This window comes from Opisthocomus hoazin, chromosome 19 (genome assembly GCF_030867145.1).
Source record: "Opisthocomus hoazin isolate bOpiHoa1 chromosome 19, bOpiHoa1.hap1, whole genome shotgun sequence".
Taxonomy (NCBI): Eukaryota; Metazoa; Chordata; class Aves; order Opisthocomiformes; family Opisthocomidae; genus Opisthocomus; species Opisthocomus hoazin.
In genome coordinates, this window is record NC_134432.1 from 15,515,593 (window position 1) to 15,541,316 (window position 25,724).

General features: G+C 45.6%; 1 protein-coding gene across 2 annotated transcripts; it reads left to right on the forward strand.

Moving 5' to 3' along the window:
• Positions 1-418: 418 nt before the first annotated feature.
• Positions 419-24,997, forward strand: UBAC1 (UBA domain containing 1). 2 transcript variants are annotated; one of them, XM_075439124.1, is made up of 10 exons: positions 419-793; positions 6,908-7,028; positions 9,085-9,158; positions 10,449-10,556; positions 11,632-11,749; positions 12,452-12,560; positions 14,027-14,258; positions 15,371-15,457; positions 16,384-16,522; positions 19,052-24,997. In XM_075439124.1, the coding sequence occupies exons 1-10, from the start codon at positions 656-658 to the stop codon at positions 19,165-19,167; spliced, it is 1,242 nt and encodes a 413-aa protein (XP_075295239.1). In that variant the 5' UTR covers positions 419-655; the 3' UTR covers positions 19,168-24,997. The 2 variants fall into 2 exon arrangements, with proteins under 2 accessions (XP_075295239.1, XP_075295240.1); XM_075439125.1 differs by having other exon boundaries at positions 421-793; positions 11,647-11,749.
• Positions 24,998-25,724: the final 727 nt, after the last annotated feature.

Genomic DNA, 25,724 nt, shown 5'->3' on the forward strand with positions numbered 1-25,724 from the left:
GCCGCCCGCTGCCCCAGCGCTGCCCGAGGCCGCAGCGGCCTGGCCGGGCCCGGCGGGGGACGCCCCGGCGCCGCGGACTACAGCTCCCAGCGTGCACCGCGGGAGCGGGACCACATTTCCCACAGTGCTCCGGGGCGGAGGGAGGGCCTACGATTCCCACAATGCACTGGGAAAACAAATTTTGAAAAAAAAATTAATTTTTTATAAACCTATCCGCCCCGACCCCCGAGGAGCCGTTAATAAATGTTTAAAAAAATTCTCCAGCGCACGCAGGGGTAGGGGGTCCCACCCCTGTGCTCTCGCGGCCCTCACTTCCGGTGCCGCCCTAGAGAACTACATTTCCCAGCGTTCTCTGCGGTGCCGCGCCTTTCCGCTTCCGGCCGCCGTGGGAGCGCCCCCGTCCCCTGTGAGGGCCCGCCGGGCCGCGGCCGTGACAGGAGCGGCGGCGGGGCCGGTGTACGGCGGGCGGGCGGGCGGCGGGGCAGGGCCGAGGCCCCACCGAGCTCCCCCCTCCCTCTCCCAGCGCGGCCCGGCCGGGCTGGCCGCTCCCCTCGGGCCTGGCGGGGTCACCTTCATGGGCGGGCGGGGGCCCGGGGCCTGGTGAGGCGTCACCGGGGCAGAGAGGGGACCGGGAACGGCGGCGGGACCCGGGGCGATGTTCGTGCAGGAGGAGAAGATCTTCGCGGGGAAGGTGCTGAGGCTCCATGTGTGCACCATGGAGGGCGCGGAGTGGCTGGAGGAGGTCCCCGAGGACACCACGGTGGAGAAGCTGAAGGAGCGGTGCCTGAAGCACGTAAGGAGAGCGGGCCCCTCCCGGCCCCGGGGCTGGCGGCTCCCCGGCGGGCTCCCGGGGCGGGTGTCAGGCGCAGATAGCGCCGAAATCTCAGCGTTCCGGGCTGGGAGTGAAAATCGTGGGCGGAGGGGGGAGGGCAGGCGGGTCCCCGTGTGAAGAAAACAGATTTTTCCAACGCTCTGTGAATGTGTTTTCTTCTTTCTTTTATTTTTTTTTTTTTTAATAGCTTAAGTAAACAAATGTTTCTGTGTTCTGGTTTCCTGGTTTGCAGCGTCTGCCACCCCCCCTCTCCCGATTATCACAGAATCACAGAGTGTTCTGGGTTGGAAGGGATCTCTGTGGGTCACCCAGCCCAACCCCTGCCCAAGCAGGGTCACCCACAGCAGGCTGCACAGCACCGCGTCCAGGCGGGGCTGGAATATCTCCAGAGAAGGAGACTCCACAGCCTCTCTGGGCAGCCTGGGCCAGGGCTCCGTCACCCTCAGAGGGAAGAAGTTCTTCCTCGGGTTCAGCTGGAGCTTGCTCTGCTTCAGTTTGTGCCCGTTGCCCCTTGTCCTGTCGCTGGGCACCACTGGAGATTATGTGAAAGTGTTCCACAGAGAAAGAAAATGCCCATTTTGAGAGGTTTGTCTGTTGGGAAAGGAGGATTTGGGGGGCAATTCCTTTGCCAGCTTGAGTTACAGAATTTGATGAGGGTTTTGCGGTAGTGCTGGAAACCACCAGCTCCTGTGTGCACTTTGTGAACTGGTGACCGTGCATTGCAAGAGACTGGTGAACCGGCTTCTGATGATTTCCCCTCAGAAGTTATAGCCTGGTTTGTTTCTTGTTTCTGTTTAAGAATAGACAGAGAAAGTAGTAACTGTGGAGGAGAACTTCGCTTTTTTGGGAAAGTCTTGCTGCAGCCTTGCCCTGTGTTGGCACTGTCACTAGTGAGGTGAGAGGCTCGTCTGGTGCTCGCCGTTAAGCAGTAAGGTCTTAATGGATGCGTCCAAAGGGTAAATTACTAATTGGTGTCTGGAAGAGAAAACGTGTGAAAATGCGCAGGCTGCAGAAGCTGAGCTGGAAAACACAGGCTCTTTGTGCTCTCATGTTTGATTACCGTTGGTGCGTTTGTGAGTGTTAGATATTAAAACCAGTGGTTACAGAGCTACTGGGCTGAATTTTGAAGATCTGCCATGACAGTGTTTTACACTAAAGCCAAACCTGATTGACAGCGGCAGCGTGTAAAGTTGTGACCGATGACCAGGACTGTCCGAAAGTCCGTCGTTCTGGAACCAACACAACGTGGCCTGGCAGCCTGAGTCACAACCTGCTGGAGTTCTTAGAGAGCCTTGCTGAGGGATGTGTAAATTCTCAGTGGCAAAAGCAAGAGCCTCTACTCTCATCTCTGGGAGCACATTTTACTAAACCGTGTTTAACAGTGTTTTTTGTCTTCAAAGTCTTACAAAGACTTTTTTTTTCATAAAACACAGTTGCAATAGGAGAGCATACCTGTAATACATAATTACTGAACCCCCGTTTGAAGGGTAAAGGGTTTTCTGTTCTGAATGAGCATGCTGTGAAGAAAGGGTGGCCGGCAGCCCCGGTGCCCTCTGCCACAGGCCCGTGAGCTGTTTGCTTTCAGCTGGAAACTACAGGGCATAGTGCATGCTGGTTTTCCTTGTCCTGTAATCTTGGTAAGTGCTTGCTGAAGTAGGGACGAGCAGGGCTCCGTCTGGCTTTGCTTCGCCTGAAGCAGGTGTGATCCTTCTTGAGGGGAAAAAAGGGGTGCCTTGCTGAAAGCTGTGGGGTTCAGGGCCCCCCCCACTGTTGTGGAAGAAGTTTAGTGCTCCCCTGTTGTCCCACTTCACTGCAGCTGAGTGATTAAGCAGAAGAGTGGTGCAAAGACTGCCAAAACAGGGTGGGGTAATGATTACATGCATATGTGCAGAGCTGAAAGGCCTTTAATTATCAGGAAGCTTAATTAAATAGATGCTCATGTTGCAGTGCGGGTTGGGACAGAAGTGGTTGATAACTTGGCACGATGTTTGACTTGGTTCTCTCTGCTGCTTTGCGCTAATAGCGTGGATTTGCATAACCAGTGTGGATAATGTGTAGTTTTATGGAGGGGAAAAGTAGAAATGGAAAAATCATGGCTTCTGGTAGTGGGTGTGTTGCAATGAATCTTCATAGCACCTTGAGATAATTTATGCAGCCATCTCTTGTAAGATGCTGGTTATTGTGTTCCCTGAAGTCTTTGAAATCACCCCTTCAGGAAGCAGAGGATGATAATATTTGTAAGAGATTTGAACTAGGAAGGTGGCCACTTCTCTCTCTGCAACATTTAGATGCTTACTGATCTCTGAAGTGTCACTCTTGATGTCTTTTTTTTCCTGAATTTTATGGGGGTTTTTTTGTTACAGATGAAGAAAAAAAACCACCAAAAAACCTCCCCTTAGTTCTGTCCCTTGACCTGTAACAATTTGGTGATGATTGCTGGTGAACTGTTGCCTTTAGTAATGCTGTCTGTATAGTCAGTGAACAAATAACTGCTAAAAAGTTGTTTCCCTTCCTAGTTATTTTTTAACTCAAGTTTCACCATCAAAGTGTTCTCTTGGACCAGTCGCAAGGCCCCACCGCCTCAGCAGGAGCAGGCCCTGAGCTCTGCTGTGGTTTCCTTAAAAACCAGCTCTTCATTTCGGAACAAGAATTGAGAAGGGTCAGCTTGACCACAGAAACTCAGGCTCAACTTAAATATTTCTCTGATTCATAATTCTTGTGGCCAGCGTCGACAGTCCAAGTACAGGACTGCGGTGCTGCCGACAGTCCTGTTCTGATGCTCTGATCGCAAGAGACCATTGCTCCTGGCGAGGCTCAGCAGCATTCCTGAAATGCCGAGGTAAATCGTGGCCATGCACTCGGGATGCACAGATGTGGGCTGCGTGCGTGCGTAAGCTCTACCTGGAATTTTCCTGGCAGCGTGGGGCAAGCTTTTAATACTTCTGTTCCTTTTTCTTGAGCTGCCTCAGTGATACTCGCCTGGGTTTTAAGGTATGATAAGGAGTATCTGTGGAACCGAGATGCAAGGTGCTGGTTCTCAGAGTACAAAGATAAGGTAGGTTCATGCCCCTGGGCGTGTTTTGGATACTTTGTGAGGGATGCAGATACCTCAAGCTTAGCAGTAAGGAGTGTCAGTACTATTCTCAAATGTTTCTGTTGCTGAAAGCAAACAAAAAAATGCTTTTTTGTATTTCTAAAAACAAACAGAAAGCCTTGTGGTTTATCAGGATTCCAAGCTTCACACATAACATTTGGCATCACCACGGCTTACAATTTCAGCAGTTGCTCAGGCACCTGTGAACAAAGGTTTCTCACCTGCCTGGCAAAGCAGCCTGTCTTAAACTCCAGGATTAAAAAGAAATGCAAATATTTATGCTGGAAGCGAAGTGTTGAAACAGCAGATCCTCTCCTTACAATCCTTTTGTACAAAAAGATGAGAAAGATCTTGTCTTCCCCGGCATGCTGCACCTCTGATTGCCAGGGGAGCAATGCTCCTTAACCCCGGCCGTGCCCTGGGGCTTCAGGGTGCACCCCGATTTCCGGGCTTCCTTTCGCTTCTGCACAGGGAATTCCTCTCCCCCTCACCGCTGTTCCTGTGCGTTAGCAGTGCTCTCCTCTCTCTGGGCGGGAAGATGTTTTCAGGTACACCTCAGAGGGTTGGGTTTGATACAAACCCACTGTATTTTGGCAGATTATGGTACTCATGAAGCAAGATTCCACAGTGAGATCTGATGTTTAGTGGGGGTAGTTCCTGGAGGGCTGTTGAGAGCTAGTAGAGGTGTTGCTTGTTAGGATGGCCTTTCTCTGTCCAGGCTATGTTAAAATGTTAAAATAAGCCAAGTGTTTCTGCGAGCATTCACTTTGATATATGTGCTGTCTATACATGCCTTACTGTTCTAGGCAGTGGTTAATAAAGTGGTTAGAGGAACAGGAACTAAGAATAGCTGTCCACAGGATTTTCTTTTAAAACAGCAATTTTTTTTTCACTTTTACTTTCTCCTTATTAGTAAATATTATGATTGCACGCACACCCACTGCTTTTTATGTGCTAGGGAAAAAAACAGGTCTGTGTCATGTCCTGTCCTGTCCCACCCAGACATGCACCTCCCAGCTCCCGTTTTCAAGTTCTTCCTTTTGGGGTCTGACTCTAAGGATCTGCAACAGCAACATTTTGAGCTTGTTCAGAGAGGAGATGTTCCACTGATGTGCTCTTAGGCATTTTGGGTAGCTTACGAGATCAATTGCAGGAGGTACTCCGAGCTGCTTCTGGGCTTTAATGCGTTTTTTTGACGTTTGTTCAGCAGTTAATATGCTGAAGGATTAGTGAGATGCTGCTGTTATACAAAGCAGGACTCAAACGTTCTCGCCTCAATCTTATCGAGGCATCAGAACCATACAGAAGTTCAGAAGAGGAACTGAAGATCCGTGTTAAGAACAAGGGCGTTGTGTTTGGAAAAAGAGCAGGTAGCGGAGTTTCCCAGCAGTTGCAGTCACTGTGGAAAAGGTTATGATGGACTAAAAGGATTCCTTTGGAGGAGGCTGGTGGCGCATGTTGTGATGAACAGGACTAAACGTTACATCAAAGTGCAGCACTGATTTCAGTGGGGTTTCTGGAAATGGCTCTGTTAGGTGAAGTGTGACCGCGCTCTTCTGCAGACGTGGTGCAAGTGGCTTGGTAGAAACTTGTCTTCAAGTGTCATTAAAAGCTGTTTTCTGTGAGCAGAGGTCAGTATGAAGTGTCTTATTTTGTGGCAAGAACAGCAGCATCAGTTTCATAGGTTTGCTAGGCTGTTATTTTTAATTTTGCCTTTCTGGAACTGCAACCACTATGCTTTCTTCTTCCACTCAAGCAAGTTATAGAAGCCTTTAGGTGCCCTGATGTAATGTTCTTGAAATCTATCGCTGTGGATCTGGGAGCCCCTCTGGTGTGAAGATGGAGTCAGTTCGAGGCCTGTGTGTGCACGCGTTCTTTGTTCAGGATTTGACCTGGATTTCCTAGTGAATTAATTGACATACACTTTAGAATGGCAATAAGGAGTTGAGCACAACTTTCATATATGAAATAATATATAGCTGTGAAGAACCGTTGTGAATGTAACTTTTGTTCAGCACTTTCAGCAGGAGCTCAGGTTATTAGGGCTCCAGCAGCCAAGTCGGTTGATTTCAGCTTGTAACAAGGTGCAGAAGCTTCTGTTTTCTTCCCAGTTTAAGGTCAAGCATACCAAAATCACTGCTGGCAGCTCCTTGTTTAGTCTGACTGTGTGTAAATAATGATTAGATGAAACGGAGAGTCCCTCCTCTATTTTGACACTAGTTACAAATGAGAAATGTACTGCATTATTATAGCCTTCCCTCTGTGAAAACACTGGATGCTTTTTGTAGATTTGCATTCTTCGTTCATGATACTAATTGCTACCCCCAGACTTCTCACTAAGAGCTGGTGACCTTAGCGATCTTTTGCAGAATTAACGTAGCTGTGGGTCCTAGAGCATCCTTGCTTTCCCCAAGTCTCTGTAGGCCTGACTGTGGGACCAAGCACTCAGAATTAAGTGTGATGGAGATGTACTGTGCTGCGAAAGTGTAAATCCCCTCACGCAGCCTGGTGCCCTTGAAGGGCTCATCGGGGGTGATTTGGCTGTGATGTTAGGTCTTTGAAACTCTGTTTAAAGAACTTTTTTAGAGCATCAGTTGGAACTTAAGTCGTAGGATATCTCAAGTTGGAAGGGACCCATAAAGATTATCAAGTCTAACTCCCTGACATAGCTATTAATTTAACAATATCAAGGAAGACAGGCTATAATCCTTCCTTCTGTTGATTGTTCTTCCCAGCCAGGACCTAGGATATGCAGGTAGAAACCTACAACACTCAGTATTGTTACAGCACGAATCGAGTTTCTTTAACAAAATACATTCTTTGCACTGGCCTTTGGCACACTGTGCTGTTACTTAAGCTGTTAAGAAGCTAGTAAATGATGGCACAGTTTGTATATGGAGCAAATCTTCAGTGTCAAGTGCGGTGATTCATGCAGTAGGCTTATTTGTCTTCTCATCTTCAATATTTATTGTCTTCTGCAGTGTGTACCTGGGAGCTTGGAGGATCCAAAAACCGTGACACATCATAAGTTGATACATGCTACTTCAGAGAAGGTGCTGACAGACACAAAAACAGTGTTGGAGGAGAACATTCAAGACAGGGGTAAGATTGTCTGGTTTTTAATCCTGTCAGCCTGGAAACAGGAGACTGTGTTTAACTGTTTGGCGAGTTCCAAACAGTAACCTTTTTAGTATCTACTCTCTGCTTTGACATAGGAAGCTAGGAAGGCAGCAAAAAAGGAAGGAGCAAAAAGACTTTTTTCCCCCAGAGAAAGCACCTTGAGCAGTTTGCTTTTCTTCACTCTTCCTTATAAGAGCTGAAAAGGAATTAGGAGTGTTACATTAAGTCAATAAGTTAAACAGATTATTTCTATCTCCTTTTAAAGGATTTTTATTTAAACCTTCAGGGCAGCATTTATCCTTCAGAATGATTCAAAAATGGTTATAGTGGCTGAGTATTGAAAGACAGACAACCCTTTGCTTTTGGGGGGCGTTTCTTGAGGTCTCCAGGTCAAGCAAAAGGATGGTTGCTGAAGTGTATCTGAGTGTCTGCGGTTTAGATCTCATTCTGTCCTCTGCAAACTTTGGTCAGAATCCATCACACTATAGTATCACTGACTACAGTACAGTATGCGAGGTATGTATTTGCTCCTGAGCTTTAAAGGTGTAAAGGATTAATGTGAAACAAAAGAAGATCTAAAGATGAGAGCTGGAGTCAGTTTTTACTAGACAGCTTAAGCTAATGGCCCCTTCTGGAGATAAAGGGCAGTGGTGCAGAAAGTGAGAGAAGGAGGACTGCTGTAGACTGAAATATTGTCTGAACCAGAAACTCCGCAGGAGTGGAGTTCCTGGGTCTTTGCGGTTTGGTCGCTTTTCCTAGGCAGTGTCACCTATTGCCTGTAGAGCTGAGCAGTGTCATCTTGGGCAAAGGCGAGGGACAGCATTTTTGCTGATGGGTGGTGTATTATTTCTAGGCAACGTGCCAGCTCCTACAGAGTTTTGAATTGCAGCTTGCAGCAGCTAAGCAGTATTAACGGTGCAGTCGTAGTAAGGTGTCACACGAATGCCTCTTGGCTCCTTTTCCCTCCGCAGTGTGTTCTGCCTTTCTTGCGCCTTGCTTGTCAGGGAGACGAGATCGCAGCCGACAGCTGATGGCCACCGGCTGACTGCACAGGGCAGCCCAGAGTCAGCGCGTGGATCCTTTTCCGTTCCGATCAGCTGGACAAAGGAGGGTTAACAGCCTTCACCAGCTGTTGCTCTTGGCTGTTACGTGCTGAGCCAGACCAAGGAAACTTGTGCAAAGCATGCTTTGCTTGCTCGTCACCTGCTTAATGCAGTGGACTAAAAACTGCGTGTCAGGCCGTATCCGGCTGAAAGGCTGCAGGTGCTGCGCAGGCCCGTGTTGGGCTCCAGGCAGTGTGTTCACATCTTTCCACCCTTAGACTGTATGTGGTAGTAACTGAGGTGCTAGAAACCTGTAAAACATCACGTGATCTCTAGAAACAGGGTGCCTTGTGAGGGGAAACTGTTTGTCTTAAAAGCCCAAATCAAGTTCGTGCCAGGTCGTGTGGGGTAGCTGAGACTGAAGACTTGTTTGCACTCGAGACTTGCCCTGGTGGGCTGCCAGTGATGCATCCCTGCTGTAGACTGTGCATCGCTCTCCTGCCATTCACACCCAAAGGTGAGCTTCAGCCTGATACTGGAAGTTCTTGCCGAAGCTTGGCACTTGCCTTGCTGCAGTTGAAGGAAGGCCCCAGCTTAGACCAAAAACCATCTGTAGCCTGTCTGTATACTGCTTCCTTCTCAGGAAAGTGAGATGTTTTCCTCACTGAAAGTCCTGATGCTTGCTCGTTATGATGAGCCAATTGCTCTGCTATTAATGTACAAGACAACTGGATCCTGTAATACCCCTTGTTTAATGGTGCAGTGTGAGGAGAAGAAACCAGTAACCGTCAGAGTGAATTACTGTGCGCTAAGGAGTTGCAAACACTGAAGGGGAGTGTGTAAAGTCATACAGGTTTTAAAATGTGAAAAAGGTTTGATGCTACAGTGGAATTAATACAAAATTCATCTCCAGGAGAAATTGAACTTGTGAGGTATCTTACAAGAACTGTTTTCACATTACTTTCTAATGTGTTTTGGTATCATTCTCTTTCTAGATGTCTTGCTTTTAATAAAGAAGCGTGCGCCACCTCCACTCCCCAAAATGGCAGACGTGTCAGCAGAGGACAAAGTGAGTTTGAAAGACTTCTTGACTTGGCCAATTTGATTAACTGCGTTATTACTGAGCTGCAGAAGGGTTAGTGTGGTGTATTCTTTATTTATGGAGGCAAATGCTGCCAGTTAAATTCTAGGGAAATTATTTCATATTTCTTCCAAACTTTGAGGAAGCTGATTTCCATTTTTAACTTTGATTGTGAGAACGTTTGCCTTAGAATAAGACATGCAGATACACCCTGTGGAAGTTGTATAGATTTGATCTTTGAACAAATGTCTAATGACTGTATAAACATATTTCAGCAAGTGCCTTGCTTTTCTCTGGTTGAAAAACTAGAGGAAATAGGGACTTGCTGTCAGGCTGTCTTCTGTCTGTATCTGTGTGTGGCTTATCGCCTGCTAACCAGGTCTCTAGAGCTGAACTGTTAGCCCCCTACTATTCTTTTTGGTTTTTTGTTTTTATCTTATTGGAATGTGATTGTTACTGAGGGTCAGTGATACCCAGGATGATGCTTATGCACGAGTGGTACTGCGGTTGATATTATCACATAAACGCTTTCAGCCATGCTAGTGCTTGACATTGAATTCCTCGGTCTCTCTACTTCGTCTTTGCACAGCTTTGTTTCTTCTTGCTTCCCGTAGGTATTGGTGTTTGTCTCTGTATCCCTTCCTGTAGGTATTGCTGTATGTCTCTCTCTTCAGTATGGTCTTGCTGTGCAGAATGTCACTGTAAGAGCACAAGTTATGAGACTGGGAAGTATTTATAGTTTGTACCCTGCTATGTTTTGTCCTGGGCTATAAGCATGTACTGAAAATCCAAGGCACCGTGTATCTCTGCATGAGACTTGCAAGTGGCGAAGCACTTCTAGTGTTAAGCGGTTAAGTGTTTGTCTGTGCACAGTATTGGCACATCTCTCGACAAGCCATGGGTTTGAAAAGAGCGTGCTGTGAGCAGACCACGTGGAGCAGGATATGGTCCTGGGCACTGAAACCTCCGAGTTCTCTCTGTGTTTGATACATCACTGTCCCTCTCTTTGCTGGAATTTCCCTGCGTGTTTAGATAACAGAAATAGGTACAAGGACTGAAAGTGGGGCAACCCAGCAGGTCCAGTTTTGCTCTGTAATTGCAAAATATTACCAGTGCTATTAATCCATTGTACTGCTAGACTGCTGTTTCTTTTAGTTGCAAGTTACAGAGCACTGCTTGATGCCTTGGTGGAGAATATGAAACTGCTCTCTGCTATGCTGTGTTCTCTGTTCTGTGGATAATGGGTTATGAAACCTGACCCTGTTTCCTGTCCTGCAGAGGAAACAAGAGCAGAAAGCTCCTGATAAAGATGCTATTCTCAAAGCAACTGCAAATCTGCCCTCTCGCAATGTAGATCGCACTGTGGCCCATCACAACATGAGGGATGTAAGTATTAGACTTGACTTTTTAAACCCTCACACTAACATCCAGATAGGTGTTTATCTTGTATAACCTTTTCTCTTACATGGGAATGTGATTCTCTTTTCTCTGTGAGAAAAATTCAGATGTATATAATGAATGTATATTAAAGTAGATAGTTTAAGATTTAGACACAGGTCGTACTATTTAATGATGATAAAAAAAAAATCTGTTCTAAATTACGATTTTAAATGTTTTAATTGTCTGTGGGAATGCCTCAGTAAATATGTTCAAGATCTGGCAAATGTGAAGTCGCAGGTTTTTATTTCTTCAGTCTTAAATAGTTCAGGTGTTTGCAGTGGTTTTTCTCTTCCCTGGTTTTGAATAGAGAAATCGGGCATAAATTTTGACTTCAATAATTGGATGCTGATAGTCTGTAATGCTTCTAACCGTGTCTTCAGCAGTGTGGGGACTGGTCTGACCCTTCTGTACTAGCAGGGGTGTGAAGCAACGAATCCGCCTGCGTATGGCATGCTGTCAGAGTGCCCCAGTAACCTCAAGGGGACAAGTGGCATTTAAGCTGCTTAGTGGCCAACATGACCTACTGAGCGTGGCGTTTTTAAAAAACAAATGTCCGCCTGAAAGGAATTTGTGATGCTTCAGTTTAGAAAGCAGCTTTGGTCTATGTTGTTCAAATTTAGATTACTAGAAAGCAAGCTGTAGAGCAGGAAGGCTCGGTGGTTCGCAGGAGCAAGTGGTGCTGGCACGGAGCTACTGTGACTGTCTTCTAGCAGCACTTCTGCAAGAGGAGAGTGAAGATGTTCCTGTGAAGCAGTGAGCTTTCTTGAACACTGCACATCTTGTGGTGGTATTGGGTGGCAAGCTGTGGTAAAAATAAAAGGACCTTTCTGCCCAGTAGCTTTTCCTTACATGTAGCACTTCACAGGAAAGGCCCAGCTCTTCTTGAGAGACTAAACAATGATAATAGAGCCCTAATAAAGCAACCTTCTGTACAGGGGGCCAGACTGCTGCTGAGATACGAACAATAGCTGTATTAAGATTTAATGATGTCTGGTAACTTGCTGTCTAAATGTCTTGACAGTTTCCTTTCTTGCAGTTCCAGACAGAACTCCGGAAGATCCTAGTGTCTCTCATAGAAGTTGCACAGAAATTGCTAGCACTGAACCCCGATGCAGTTGAGCTATTTAAGAAGGCAAATGGTATGAACGTAGCTTATAGTTACTTGTTCAATACTGGGAACTTGTTTGCTTCCATTGCAGCAGAGTGAAGTCCAGACCCTGATGTAATAGTAAAGCTACTGCAAACTTTGTGGCAAAGATTTCACGCTGTGGGTGTACGTTATATAAAATTTGCGAATATATAAGGTCCCTTTGGGATGGATGAGAAGTTCTATTTTAAAAATAAAATCATTAGCAGTGAAAAAATTGGAAAACTTCACCAGAATTGCGCTTTAGGAATGGTAAAGAGTAGTTGAAAATGCAGAAGGAGGTAGTAAAATGAGCAGAAAGCATAGCTGTTGATTCAGTTTGTGGGAAATGCTTGCCCTTGATCTGCTAGGACCAGATCCAACTTCCTTTCACTGCAGATCTGTTTTTTCAAGGATCTAGAATCTCCTGTGTATATCTACTTATGTGGAAATAACATGGTAATGTGAGAGTTAGCTGTCTTTTGTTTGAGATCTTGAACACATCTGGACAAAGTCTCTGTCCGGGAAGGATCTATTGGCCTGATTAAGCTGAGTGCAGCAAAGTAAATGATGAGATCACAAATTCGGGGCAGAAACAAAAGTAGGGATGGAAAAGAAGAATGGGGTTTGAACTTAACACATGCCATTCCATTGAGAAAGGGGCTCATTTTAGTTTGAAGTCAATCTGAACATTGTGTTGTTTGTGTGTGTGTAGCCATGCTGGATGAGGATGAGGAAGACAGAGTGGATGAGATAGCTCTGCGGCAGCTTACAGAAATGGGATTTCCAGAAAGCAGAGCTGTCAAAGCCCTTCGATTAAATCAGTAAGTGTACTCAGCACGCTGCCTGTATATTACTTGATATGGTTTAAAAAAAATAAAATAAAATTTGCATTTTTTTCTAAAGTCTGCTTATGTGGGTCACCCAAAACTAGGTTGAAAAAAAGTTTTAACTCGAAGAACAGCGCTGCCTCGGCAGTGTGCAGGTGCAGAAGGCACAGGGAAGGGAAACAGTGCCATACTTGCTCTGGAAAGAGTAGCTGGTCTGTGCTTCACAAGGCTACCAGGCTGGTGCTGTTTTGAAGTATTAAACTCAAATTTTCTTCCACTTTAGAATCCATATTTGACAGAGAAAAAAGAAAACCTAGCCCATCTGGATTGGTCTTTCAGCGGTAGAAAAATACTTTGTGCTGATCTTTTTAAAACTTTCCAAGAATATTGTAAAGTCCAGATAGCAACTGTAGGAAAATAGGAGGTCATGTAGTCCCTTCTCGTGCCCTGAGAAGAATCCGCTGTACTGCCCCACTCCTGAGAGGGGTTTGTTAGGCCATTCTGGAAAATTTCTAATGGCGGATAATCCACAACGCATTCCAGTCCCTCTTTTCCAGTATCTCTCTCTTTGGGCTCAGAAAGACTTTCTCCACTGATGTCCTCCATCTTTCATGTAGTGACTGAAAAGCCAACTAGGCAAAGGCTTTCCTCTCCTTTCTATGAACATGTAATATTTCCCGTGTGTCAAGTAAAATTACATGTTCAGTTGCCCTATCGTTGTCTTTCCTTCCTCTGTGTTCGTTGGGAAGAGATTTGTTGGGGTGCTCTCGAGATCCCTTAGCTTGAGCACTTGCACTGCCTTGCAAGTGGCCGCGTTACGATGGTGATGTTCTGTTCCTTGGGCTGGCCTCTCCTTTGAGGGATCACAGATTTCTTCTTAAATCAGAGCGGAGGAGGAACAGAGTGGTACATGTCCGAGTGCAATCGCCTGTGAATTTTGCTCTTGTTCAAGGCGTATTGTGCATGTGTAATCTTTTTCACCCTCTTTTTCTTTCTTATGTTGTTAATGGCATTCCTTGATCAGTGGATAGGTGTCTGAGAGAGCTGCTTAAGAAACAACAAAGCAGCTTGCGTCTTAGATGTGATTCCATGTAAATTTGGAACATGCTTTGTTTGCAGTTTTGTCAACAGTTGCAAATAGTCAGTGTTTGTCTGTTGTGAAATAAAGCAGATGATGTGAGGAATAAGGTGACTCCCTCAAAAATGCTTCTTAAAAATCTGGGTTGCAGCTGTCCAAGTTGGACTTCATTCCTCTGCCTTCAGATAAGATTGTGGTGCCCTGGATGCACAGAGAGTTAAGGTGCTCTGAGATTTGCTCCAGAACTTTATTTATGACTTTTCAGATATTAATTAACCTGCAAGTCAGTATGCCATGGGAATAAATGCAAAGACAAATGTATGTGGAACACCACTGTACATCTGGAGCGTGTCTCATCCCTGTGTTTTGATTTACTTCGCAGCATGTCAGTGACACAGGCCATGGAGTGGTTGATAGAACACGCAGATGACCCTGCAGTGGATGCTCCGCTTCCAGGTCAGACTCAGCCAGAAGCCACAGCTGAAGCTGGTGCATCCTCTGCTGAAGCGACTGCGGGTTCTAGCTCGGAAGCGGGTGGGGAAGAGGCCAAGGATGAGCTGACAGAAATATTCAAGAAGATCCGGAGGAAAAGAGAATTTCGTCCAGACCCACGAGTACGTGCTGTTTGTCTCACTATTTATGTAACTGTTAGGATTAGAAGGGACTGTGTGGACACAATGGAATCCAAATAAATGTTTAGTTAATCAATGAAGTGGCACGTCTGGGTAGATGTATATTATGCTGCCTTGACAGTATTTTAGTGGAAGTCTGTAGGGACTGTTTAAATTCAGATTGCTGAAAGGGATATTACTGAATTAATGCATCGCTGACTCAGATAACAGTATCTAGATTACTGGCACTGTTGTTTCTGTACCTGAAAATTAACTGATGGGACCGAAATGAACTGCCAGACTCCTGACATTGCTTTTTAAGACTGCTTTCTGGGTAGGTAGTGTTGTAGGACAGCAGTAGGTCCTTTTTGCGTAGCAAAGGACAGAAGAGTGTTATTGTATTTAGGGGGCAAGGATAAGTATCACCAGCAGGTGTAAGTCTTGCAGCAAATGCAGAAGTTAGCCTTTTTTCAGAACACACTATCACCTGAAGTGAAAAATATGTGTTGTTATCACACTGTGAACTCACCAGGAGGTGCTCTTTAGAATCTAGCACTTTGCTTTTACAAGTAACTGGTTTTCGTAATTTTGGTCAAAGGTATTTGATGACCTAGGTACAATTTCTAAATGATGAAACATTCTCATAACAGTATCTAGGTACGCTTGTCTAAATATGTAATGCTCACTAGCAATATAATTATCCAGGAAGTAAAATTAAATTGAGTGAATAGAATTACAAATGAATATGGAGCTTGCTGTGTTGGTGAGATGTGAACAAAAGCTTTGTAAAATGAGAGAAGTTCTAGAATAAAGTGTTTCTGTCCCACTCTTCTCCTTTCTACCCCAGGTATACTTGCTCTTTGGCTTGCATTCATCTTTCAATGCTGAGGGTAGGAACGACCTTTGCTCTTAGGATTTACTTTTCTTCCATAATAAAGGCACTTTTGATATGGGGTATTCGAAAATCTTTGTAGATAAGATTACTTAGTGGTCTACAAATGGAAACAATGGGGCTTTTTACCCCACAGAACACTTGAACAGAAAATGAAAGAATGTGATTGTTCTCATTTCTGTTTTAACTGTTATATTTATTAAGCTGTGCAAATCTGGTATAGGCTGTCATTGCCCTGATGGAGATGGGATTTGACGAAAAAGAAGTGGTAGACGCACTCAGAGTAAACAACAACCAGCAAAATGCGGCCGTGAGTACAATGTCATTTCTGTTCCTTATTGCCGTAATAGTCTGTTCAGTTGATTCTTCTCGTCATTGAATTGGTTGATGTTTTGATCTGTCATAAGGCCCAACTGTTACTGGAGATGAAATGAGCACTATATATTCTGTGCCTCTTTCAAATTAGATACACAACTGGAATACAAAGGTTTTGGAGTGCTTGGAGGAACTCGGCATGTGTGAGGTTGAGGCTGATCTGGTTGGAATACTATGTGTGGATTTTCAAAAACCTTTTGAGAAACTCCCTCACTAGAGCCTGCAAAAGAGATAATGCTATCGTGAGAAAGGAAAAGGTATTCCCAACAATTAATAACTGATTAAAGGAATAAACGATCAAGCAAGAGATTCAAGCCATGCAGTGTGTAAATCACTATTCTGCAGCAATGCATTCCAAAGTTTATTGAATAAAAAATATGAAGGCTTTCAAAGATTGATTAGTTCCCTGCTAGTGGATGATATGTTAAGGAAAATTATGTGGACATAGCTGACAGCTGAGGAATCACCCGTCTGAAGCATCCAGTGCTGGCTACTGCCAGAGAGCGGTTACCGGGCTGGATGGTGCTTCAGGCTGACGCGTTGTTACCATGCTGATGGGGTTCCTTTGAGGCAGTATGTATGTAGGATAACACACGTCTTCTGAGCTTTGAAACATCCAAAGTTGGTATAACTTTATTACCGTACCAGGCACTTCTGCTGTTCCCATTGAAATAAATGTTGATTTCTGTGGGAGCAGCACACAAATGAACAGTAATCTAGTGTGAAAAGAAATATATAGCTCGGTTATTAACTGGGAGAGGAAAAAGTATTTCTAACGTGCCACATGGTCAAAACTTCTGAGACACTTTCATTCTAATGGAACCAATCATGATATCTGTTGTGCCTGGTGATTTCTTTCAGTGTGAATGGCTGCTGGGAGACAGAAAGCCTTCTCCAGAGGACTTAGATAAGGGCATCGACACCAATAGCCCTCTCTTCCAAGCCATCTTAGAAAACCCAGTGGTACAGTTAGGGCTAACCAACCCTAAAACTCTACTAGGTAAGTCCTACTTGAGTTCCTGATATGTGTAAACTGTCACTGTAGTTGCTGGCATGTTAGAGACTGGGTGATGACAGCACACTCTGTGGGACAGCTGCAGCTCTGTCCCCTTTTCCTCACTTTCAGCAGCTGTATTGTTTGTTTGCTTCATACTCAGCTAAACCCAGAAAAGAACTTGGGGCTGTCCCAGAAATGATACTAATTCCCCAGGCTACTGGATTACACTTACTGAACTCCGAACTGTAGTAGCTGCTGGCTGCAATGCTTCTGTGGATTTAGGAGACCTTCTGTGCTTTCCCTTTGGCCATGAGGGGAAACATCAGGAATGTCTGTCTAGAACTCTGATTATTTCACAGAATAAACAAGGCTGTCTCCTGCTGTACAGCTTGCTGTGTCTTGAGGCCTGGTCATAGAGGTGGAAGATAACTTGTGTAAGAGTAACCAAACAAGAAGTCTGCGCTAAGGCCTTGCCTATCAAAGCTGACATAACGTATGTGAAAACAGACTTCGCCTTGCTTGGGTTTCAGCTCGGTGGTGAAGTCTGTGTGCTCGCAGTCAGAAAGGCTGTGAGCACAGCAAGTACCCAGCTGATGAGCCTGACAGGGAAACATAGATCTCTGATTAATTTGTCCCTCTGACGATGGAGGACGATACAGAAGAATGACACTGGCTCTGTGATGTATATAAAAAGTTTTGCATTTAATCTTTGGCTTCAAAATTTATTTGATGCAATGCTTTTAAATAAAGGGTGTATGTGCAGCTCTTTTAGGAGAGCTTTTTAAAATACTGCTTTAAATGTAATTAGGAGAGTTTGCAAGCCTTTAAATAACTCGAGAGCAGAAACTTCCCACTGATTTCGGAACAAATGGTCTCTTCGTTTCCAGTGAGGGTGCCTCGCTGCAGCTCAGTATAAATAGAAAATGAAATGCCGTTATATGCACTTGTAAAGCTTGGATGAACATCAGAGAATGTATTCCTAATGACACAACTGCAAATTGCTTATGTCACAGATTTTATTAATGGATGTTTGCAGTTAATTAGATACTTACAGAATGTTGATAAATCTTTAGTTTTAAGCTTTTGAGTCTGTGTAAAAGAATATAGTGAGAGGTGAGATCTGTAGTTTATTCTGGGCTTTTCTGTAGGCATGCTGCATGACCTTGAGCAAGGTATTAAGGATGAGGCTTTCGGAGGTGCTGGGTACTTACAGCTCCCACTAATGTCAGCTGGAGCTTCGTACACCAGCGCTCCTGGGAACATTAAGTCTCTGACCTTGGTGCTGCTCTGCCAGGCTCTGACCACGCTGATGTTTTGGCGACTTCTGAATAGGTCAGATGTGCAACTGCTTTTTTAGTCCAGTTCCATAATGACTGCTCCAAATGTCCAGTAGTCTGGCTCGGTGTCTGTCATAAGGCTTATAAATAATTGCCTGGACTGTTCTTCTGCCAGATTTGCAGCTTAGCCCTTGCAGTGGCTGTCTGGTTCCTTCAGCATAAGTAGACTAAAAGTCAGCACACTTAAAAAATTAAACAAAACAACAAAGCTTTTTGTAAAGACCGCTGTGTATAGAAATAAAAATGCTCCTGAATATTGGGATTGCTGTCACTGTTCAGAAATGGAGGTAATTGTTCTGCACAGCAGCCTTTCCCAGTGCCTAGCAGGTGGAACTGGCTGCCTTCCTGACACCCTCTGCACTCCCGACACCAGGAAGGAGAGGGCTCGTGCTGCTCGGAGAGAAGGTGCCGCTTCCCTCCTGGCTCCAGGGGCCTCTGTGAAAAGATAGAACTCTGAGATTTGGGGGCTTGAGGGGCTACACTTTTGCTGGCTCCTTTGCAGCCTTTCCTTGGCAGCCTTTGGCATACCTTCTTATTTTGCTGGCTTAGTTTTCTGTTGGGAGACATCATGAGAGAGTAGCCAGAGGACAGCCGAAGTGCAGCATAGGCCAGCAAAGGTAACAGGCAAGGGGGTGACAGGGCTTTCTGTGAACTGCCTTGGTTAAGTACCAGGGAGTAAAAAGATACTGGTGCAAGAGCTAGCTGTTAAGGAATCTAGGCTGGGATGGGAAAAAATCTTTGATCAGAAGAGTGGAGTTGCAGAAGAGTCTTCCCACAGGAGTACTGGCAGCCAATGGCCCAGTTCTAGGATGGGCATTCATAAATGGATGAGTTGCATAGCAGGTTCCCTGCTACTGCATGTAGACATTTGCTCAGGCTTTAGCTCTTCAGACCCGTGTCCTTGAGGTTTTCTAAGGTGGACTGTAATCCAGGCTGAGTATTTAATCACCCTCTGTCTGCAGTAAATTTGATGCTGAGGAATGGGGAAGCATAACAGCCTGCAGCATCCCAGTCTGTGGAGACCTTGGAGCGCGAATGGTCCATGCACGATGTGTCTTCCCACCATTTCTGGGCGATGCTTGCCCTCTGCCTTTGGGCTGCAGCTATTTCTAACTGTCCTGTTGTTGGAGCATCCCAAACATGGAAGCCTTTGCTGGCTAAAGGACTGAGTGTTGCAATTTCCATCTCTTGGCAGCCTTCGAGGATATGCTTGAAAACCCCTTGAACAGCACTCAGTGGATGAATGATCCAGAAACTGGGCCTGTCATGCTACAGATCTCCCGAATCTTCCAGACGCTGAATCGCACGTAGAGGCGAATGCCAGTCCACTGTGCCACTTCCTGCTGTCCCTCGCTTCACCTTCTCCACAGCGGGAGGATGCACGGGTTGTCTGGGGAGGGGGGCGGATGGAAGGGGAGGGGGGCAGATCCTGTCTGGATGGGTCTCTTGTGCGAGAGCTTCTGTAGTTATGGCCAACTGAAGTTAATTGCCTTGTGGATTTAGTGTTAGTGGAAGAGGTTTGAAGACTTGTTTTTGTTTTCAGGTATTAGGTTTAAAATAAAGTATATCAAAAAATAGGAAAAGGTTTTGTGAAAACAGTTAAGAATCTGATTGTTGGAAAGAAATATGAAATACTTCTTAAAAAGGCCTGTGACGGTAGTTTTCTAGCCGGTTTTGCTAGCATCTGGCTAGTGTTTACAAAAGGTCACTGACCACTAGCATAGGATATTAATCATCTTCATACAGTATTAATTTATGGCTATATCAAATTATGAAATGCTTTTTAAAATTGACTCTTAGGAAATGTTTTTTAAAAATCCAAATATTGGGAGAGCAAGCACATTTCTATCCAAACTTGTTTATCTTGCATTATAATTTAAGCAGAATAATTGAGAGGTGGAATTTTTTAATAAATAGCATTACTTTTTCCTATTTATTTTCTGCGTTAGTGGTGTTCCAGTCCCCCAGTGGTTATACTTGTAGGAGATTCTCGGTCAGCTACATTAAAGGTGCAGTATCTCTTTCACAACAGAACTCGCTACTCCAAGACTTGGAATCTCAAGTAGGCTGCAGTCCACAGGTCCATACCCTGCCATACCCTAGCACAAGGAGGGCTGTAGTGACGCGGTGGGTTTGTTCTGTTTGTACGTGCGCGGTTTTGGAAAGGGACACTTGTGGGTTTTGATTTTGTTTCAAACTGTTTACAAAAAAGCAACTAGTTTGCATGGTTTTTTCATTGGTGATCTGTAAAGAAGCGGAATTGCTTAGGTTTTATCTTGTTTAACGTATTTGAAAGCACGCTTGAAATTATTAGCTTCTTTGAGATAGAGGTGGTTTTTCTTGACACTTATTTTTACCTTGGATATCCCAAGAATGTCAGGCTGTGTCTTTCCCGTTTTGTCAGAAGACCGAGTTGAGATTTCAGACAGGAGTTGTGAGCTTTGAAGAATAGAACTCACTGGTAAATACCCAGCTAGTTTTTATGATTGGGCTCTGCAGGTGTTACTTTAACAGTCTGAACAAAAAAGGTTTTTATTTTCAAATTGGTGGAAAATGATTGACATCTGTTGTGATCCCTGCCATGTCTTGTGTTTCACAGCCCTTTCTTTGGAGAGGCAGCCTAGGCAGGACCTGCCTCGGCAAGACGCAGAGTCATCAGGTGGAGACCTGATCCTTAAGTAGCACAAAGGTGGCCTGTCAAATGGGGACATCCGGAGTAGCTCTGCAAGCCACCTTTCTAACTGTGGGTTGGGTTTGTTTTTTTGTGCAATTGGGTTTTTTAAACAAAAATGCAACAAGATGCAACCTGAAACCCTACGACAAGTTTTGGCCTGAACCTGGCGTCTGATCTGTGCTGTGCTGCAGTCAAGGCACTGAAGCTGCCAGTTTCACATAATTAATATGAAGGGTGGGGAAATCAAAACAGCATGAGATTTTATCTTGACTTACTATCCCAGCATTTTTTTTTTGTTACTTGTAATTTCGTATTAAGCTTTGCAGTTCGTGACTGCTGAAATATTTGCTTGTACACTTAGTAATTCCAGGCTTTACAGAGATGCTGCTTCTGTTCAGATTGGACGGTAAAACCATTTTCCTGGACTCTTGCTGAGAACAGATTGACAGCGTGACATTAAATTGGAACCTTGTCCATAACTCTGAAAACTAGGAACCTGTTCCTGCAACTCAGTGAGTTCAGTGCAATGACTCGTGAGTAGCTGTGACTGAATGTTGCAGTGTCATGAAAGGTTTTGATTATTTTGTCCGTTTTTTTTCTTACTCCCTGAAGCTTATTGCCTGTAATGCTACCAGAAGACACTATTACTTGAAGCTCTGAATGTTAGAGGCACATGTCCTTCTCTACCAGTCAGGATTCTTGTAAATACTCCTTTTAAGGAGTGTTTTTAGAAGACAAACCTGGGAAAAGTCACCCTGTAGTTTGGGGGTTTTTTGGCTTCTGAATGAACAAGTACAGGTTCAGACTTATCGAGCAGATACTTTGGTAGCAGTTTTGGTCTTTGAAGAATGTGAAGGCTTGTTGAAATGCTTCTTTTGATTTCGATAACACATGCTCAGACTCTGGAGTGGCTGTTGAGCTTCCAGACGGACCATGCAAGGGTCACCTGTCAACTTGAGAGTCATCTGGAAGTTTGGCATCTGGCTTGCTGGCAGAACCTAGGGACTGGCCGTATGGCGAGAGCGAGCGACCTATCCTGCCAGCACTGGCATGGGAGGAGCTGCCCCCAGGCCTGTCTGTGGCCGCTACCAGGGCGGTGTGGATGATGAACCCCAACCAGCTCCCCAGATTTTAGGAGATTGAAGCTGGGCGCATTCCTGACCTGCTTCGGAGGAGCAAGGTTGTGCGCTTCGAAGGGTGAAGGTTCTGCTGCTTGTGTGTCTCTGCATCAGCCCCACAGCAACGGGATCAAGAGTGTGAGACTGCCAGGAGCTGCTGCTGAACTGTGCGTGTTCTTCAGTGCCAGTTTGATCAGGGTGATAAAAGTTAACAGAGTTGCCTCTCTTCGTGTGCCAGAGCAGAATCGGTGCCACTGAACCTTTTGTAAAGTAAGAAAAAAGCATTAGTAAAACAAATCATGCTTATGTAGTAGAAGGAGGTAAGAATGCCCAGGTTCAGTGGCATAACCTAATGTTGCAGCAGCATTTAGAGACCTTAGGGATAAAGGAATCTTTAAAATGCTTGAAGGCTTGAGAATGTGTGGTTATTTCTGGGTTTCGTTATTCCAGAGCTCAGCACTTTCACAGCTGAGGTGCTGGAGAGCGTTCTTCCTGATCTGCCAGTCTTGGTGCTTGTTACGGCTTTAACGTAGTCCTGCTTGGCTTTTGAGAGCTGAAGTTTCCAGTGGCCAATAGCTGAGAGAGGCCAGAACTTCGGCGGTGTGATGTTTGCAGCAAGGCACAGGAGTTGAGTCAAAACAAAGAAAAAAACACCCTGGAGGTTAAACGAACACTTGAGGAGCAGATGAAGACATCGGTGGTGTTGTTAGGGTGTGGATTAGTAGCAGACCAAGGAGCTGTGTGATCCATCACACCTGGGTGTATTGCTACTTCATCACAGTAAATGGAGGGGGGAGTAGAGTCCGCTGTGCTTGCAAAGGCGTCAATTATCCCAGTTTTTAGAAAACCTGCAAGAAACTGGAAGATGACTGCTGTTGAGTCAGATTGTGCAGACAGGTCTCCAGGCACAAGGAGCGTGTGTTGTAAGAGCTCTGCCTGGTGATGCACTGTCCTGTTGCGTGGCCCAAGGGTGGAGGGCTGGTGGATCTGGTCTGGAGGCCAGTGGGAGGCCCCTGAGCAAGTGGGAATAGAAGGGGGTTTTGCCTAAAAAGAAGTTTTTGTGGGGTGGTGCTAATCACAGGAGTAAGGATTTACAGGTTCGGGTGCTGTGCTTGCACCTCTGGTGTTCAAGTTACAACTAGCGAAGACCTGTCGCGCTGAAGTGTCTCATAGCGTGGCCAGGGGAGTGTTTGGAAGCCTGTGGAGTCAAGGAGCAGTAAGGAAATGGGGTGGTAGGTGGCTCGTGCCGTGCAGGGAATATTTCCTACACTTGTAGCTCTTTGCCCCATCAGTTGATACAGACAATCTTCTGCCTTTTGATACTACGTGACTCTCGAAAGCTAGCTAGCTATTTATTTACATATATATAACTTACAATTTGTCATCAGAACACTGATATTTTTAATAGGAATGTACTATATGGAAGTTTGTTCTCAGGGCTTCATATTTATACTCTCTTGATGGGGGGGGGTGCATTTAGAGGGATGTATTTGGGAAAAATGTCAGTGGCCACTTTACAACTTGGACCTCGATTGTCTTGACCTGTGAGCCCGAGCGAGCCTCACTCTCCTGGTAAACCCCTCGTGTCTGGTCCGGTCCCAAGGATCTGCCACTCCTTCTTTCCCTCCTTGTGGGCAGTGGCACGAGTCTGCCTTTAAGATTGCTGCATCGCCCTGTGGAAATGGTCTTTATGCCATTTCAAGGACAATTCTGTTCTCCATGCAGCTGGGAAATGAACTTGCGCGGTTTCTAAAGCAGTCATCAGTGCACTCTGCTGGGATGGGGCAACGTTTGCTCCGGCAAGAGCTCTGAAGCCTCCAGTGAATTGCTGCTTGTTGGCTGCTCGCAGCCTCTGTTGTGGCCATGCCCCAGAACCGTGACCCCCATTTCTTTCCTCGCTCTCCTGGAACCAAACGTCTTCTGGAGATTGATCTCCATACCCAAGAAACACTGAAGTGGTCATTTTAGTTGGGACTGTTATGATTTTTTTTTTTTAGGCATTATTATTCATGGGCTGAGGATCTCTTTTAATATATTTTGAAAGCTGTTTAAATAAGCGTTGCACCAAACGAATGTACAGTAACACTGTCAGCAAGTCCTGCCTGCGGAGGAGATCCGGAGCTTCCCAGTGAGCTCTGCTTCAGTGGCAGTTTTCTGCAAGTTGCATGCACGGGACGGTGTGTGTTTCATCCAAAGGAAATGCCCAGGTTTTCTACTTTTAATAAATAATATTTTTATTAACTAGCAGAATAGCAGCACTTGCAGCTGGGTGTTTCCATCTGATCATAAGTCCCTGCGCTCTGAGGCATAAGCAAACCTCTGACCATATCCTCCGCTCCGGGCCGGTCCTTCGGCAGGATTCGTGCTGGAGCTCGGCTGGGGTGGCAGTCCCCGTGCTCCCGTGGGGACTGGGCTGTGTCTGTGCGGGTGTGCTGTCACGGTGGTGGTGCTCACCTGCACCCCGACATCTAGGTGTAACGAAAGGGGGGGTTTTAAGGACCTCTTGCCCTGGATTTGAAGATCTTTAATGCAGATCCTGTTTGCAGCTTGTGAACTTCAGTAAATGTAGATGCATTAAATTCTTACTGAATTTGGGCGTAGTTTTATATCCTGCTCTGGGGAGAGGGAAGAAATTGGATCACGTTTTAAACTAAGCCCCACAAAACAAAGTGTCTTTGTTGCAGCAGGTAAGAGGCCTGTAGAGATTTTATTTGCGTATTTTTATCATAGCTTAATGAACTGTACAAGAATGTGATTTGCTACCTGGCACTTACCACAAGGCAGCACCGGTAAAATTATATTGCAAGGTACTGAATTTCCATTTTTCATTTCACTTGTGTGTAAAATAATTAGGTACAGCATATGATAATTTTTATATGGCACCGACAGCGGTGCGTGGCATGCGCGGCCGTTTCTCAGACGTAACATTACTTTTATGCAGCTTCACTGGGGCGGGCGTCGCTGAGCCTGTGGAGCTCGGGGTTCGTTCTGGCCCTGCTGGCGTGGGTCACCGGCCGCTCCCCGGGTGGGAAAGGCAGCAGGCTTTGCTCCCATACAGCAGCCCTCTTGGCAAACAGCAAGAAAGGCTGTGAATGTTTAGCCTTGCAAACGGTCGCTGTTGTCTACCCAGATATTCCTGGAGGTTGTCGGGGTTGTTGGCAAAGCCAGAGCTGTGCAGACTGAAACGACTGCGTGGCGTGAGCGTGCGGAGAAGTCGTACCCGCGAGCGAGACCGGAATGAACGCCGAGTCTCTCGGCCTGCTCGCACATACACACTGAAGACACTGATGTTATGTGTGTTGTAAATTTATAATATATCTTAAAAATAAAGGTTTTTGTTTTATTACAAGGTGTTCTGAAACGTCATTTTCAGGAGCAGCGGAGGTTTGTGAATCCACATCGTTCGATGTTCCTTGTATCTGCAGACTGCTGGAATTGTTTCTCAGAAAAAAAGGTATTTTGGTAGCTGGCCAACAAACCTGTAACCAAATTTGGGCAGAAAATCCTGGTTCGGTAGCTTGGTCTGCACCTGGAAGTTACCTCTCCATTTCCCAGGAAAAAGTTGCGTTGGTGAGATTCGTTGCGAGGGCTGGGTGAAACAAGATGTGGTGATCCTCCGGGATGGGCTGATGCTGTCTGGGAGGGACTCATCTGGGTGGTGGTGAACTGCGACGTTGGAAGCCTGTCCCCCAACAACAAGGGAACCCTCGTTAAGGAAAGCAAAGATGCGGTGGGGTGCAGCAGCGTGCCCGTGACGAAGCCACGGTGCCCTCCTGGCTCCGGCCGTGCCAGCGCTGCTGCCGGCTCCTGGGCGATGAGCTGGGGAGCACTGCCCAGCCTTGCCCCCATGTGTGTGTGTGTGTGTGTGTGGTTGCCTTGGAGGCAACTGATTAAGAGTGCGAATGTGTGAGGTTATTTCTCTAACGAAGAGGTGGGGTGATTAGCATTTTCACACAGCGTTCAGGGCAAGGAAGAGCACCTGCCAGCAGGGTGTTTACTTACCACACGTTGCAGCAACCGATGGAGGAGTTCAGGGTAATTTTTGTTGCATTGCATGAAAGGTGGAGGGTGAGCGT

What these genes read in the sequence shown, in the direction of transcription:
- UBAC1 (XM_075439124.1), top strand. Translation starts at nt 656, where the DNA reads ATGTTCGTGCAGGAGGAGAAGATCTTCGCGGGGAAGGTGCTGAGGCTC. An exon ending in AGGAGCGGTGCCTGAAGCAC is followed by an intron (nt 794 to 6,907) that starts GTAAGGAGAGCG and finishes TGTCTTCTGCAG; the next exon opens with TGTGTACCTGGGAGCTTGGA. An exon ending in CCCATCACAACATGAGGGAT is followed by an intron (nt 10,557 to 11,631) that starts GTAAGTATTAGA and finishes ATGTCTTGACAG; the next exon opens with TTTCCTTTCTTGCAGTTCCA.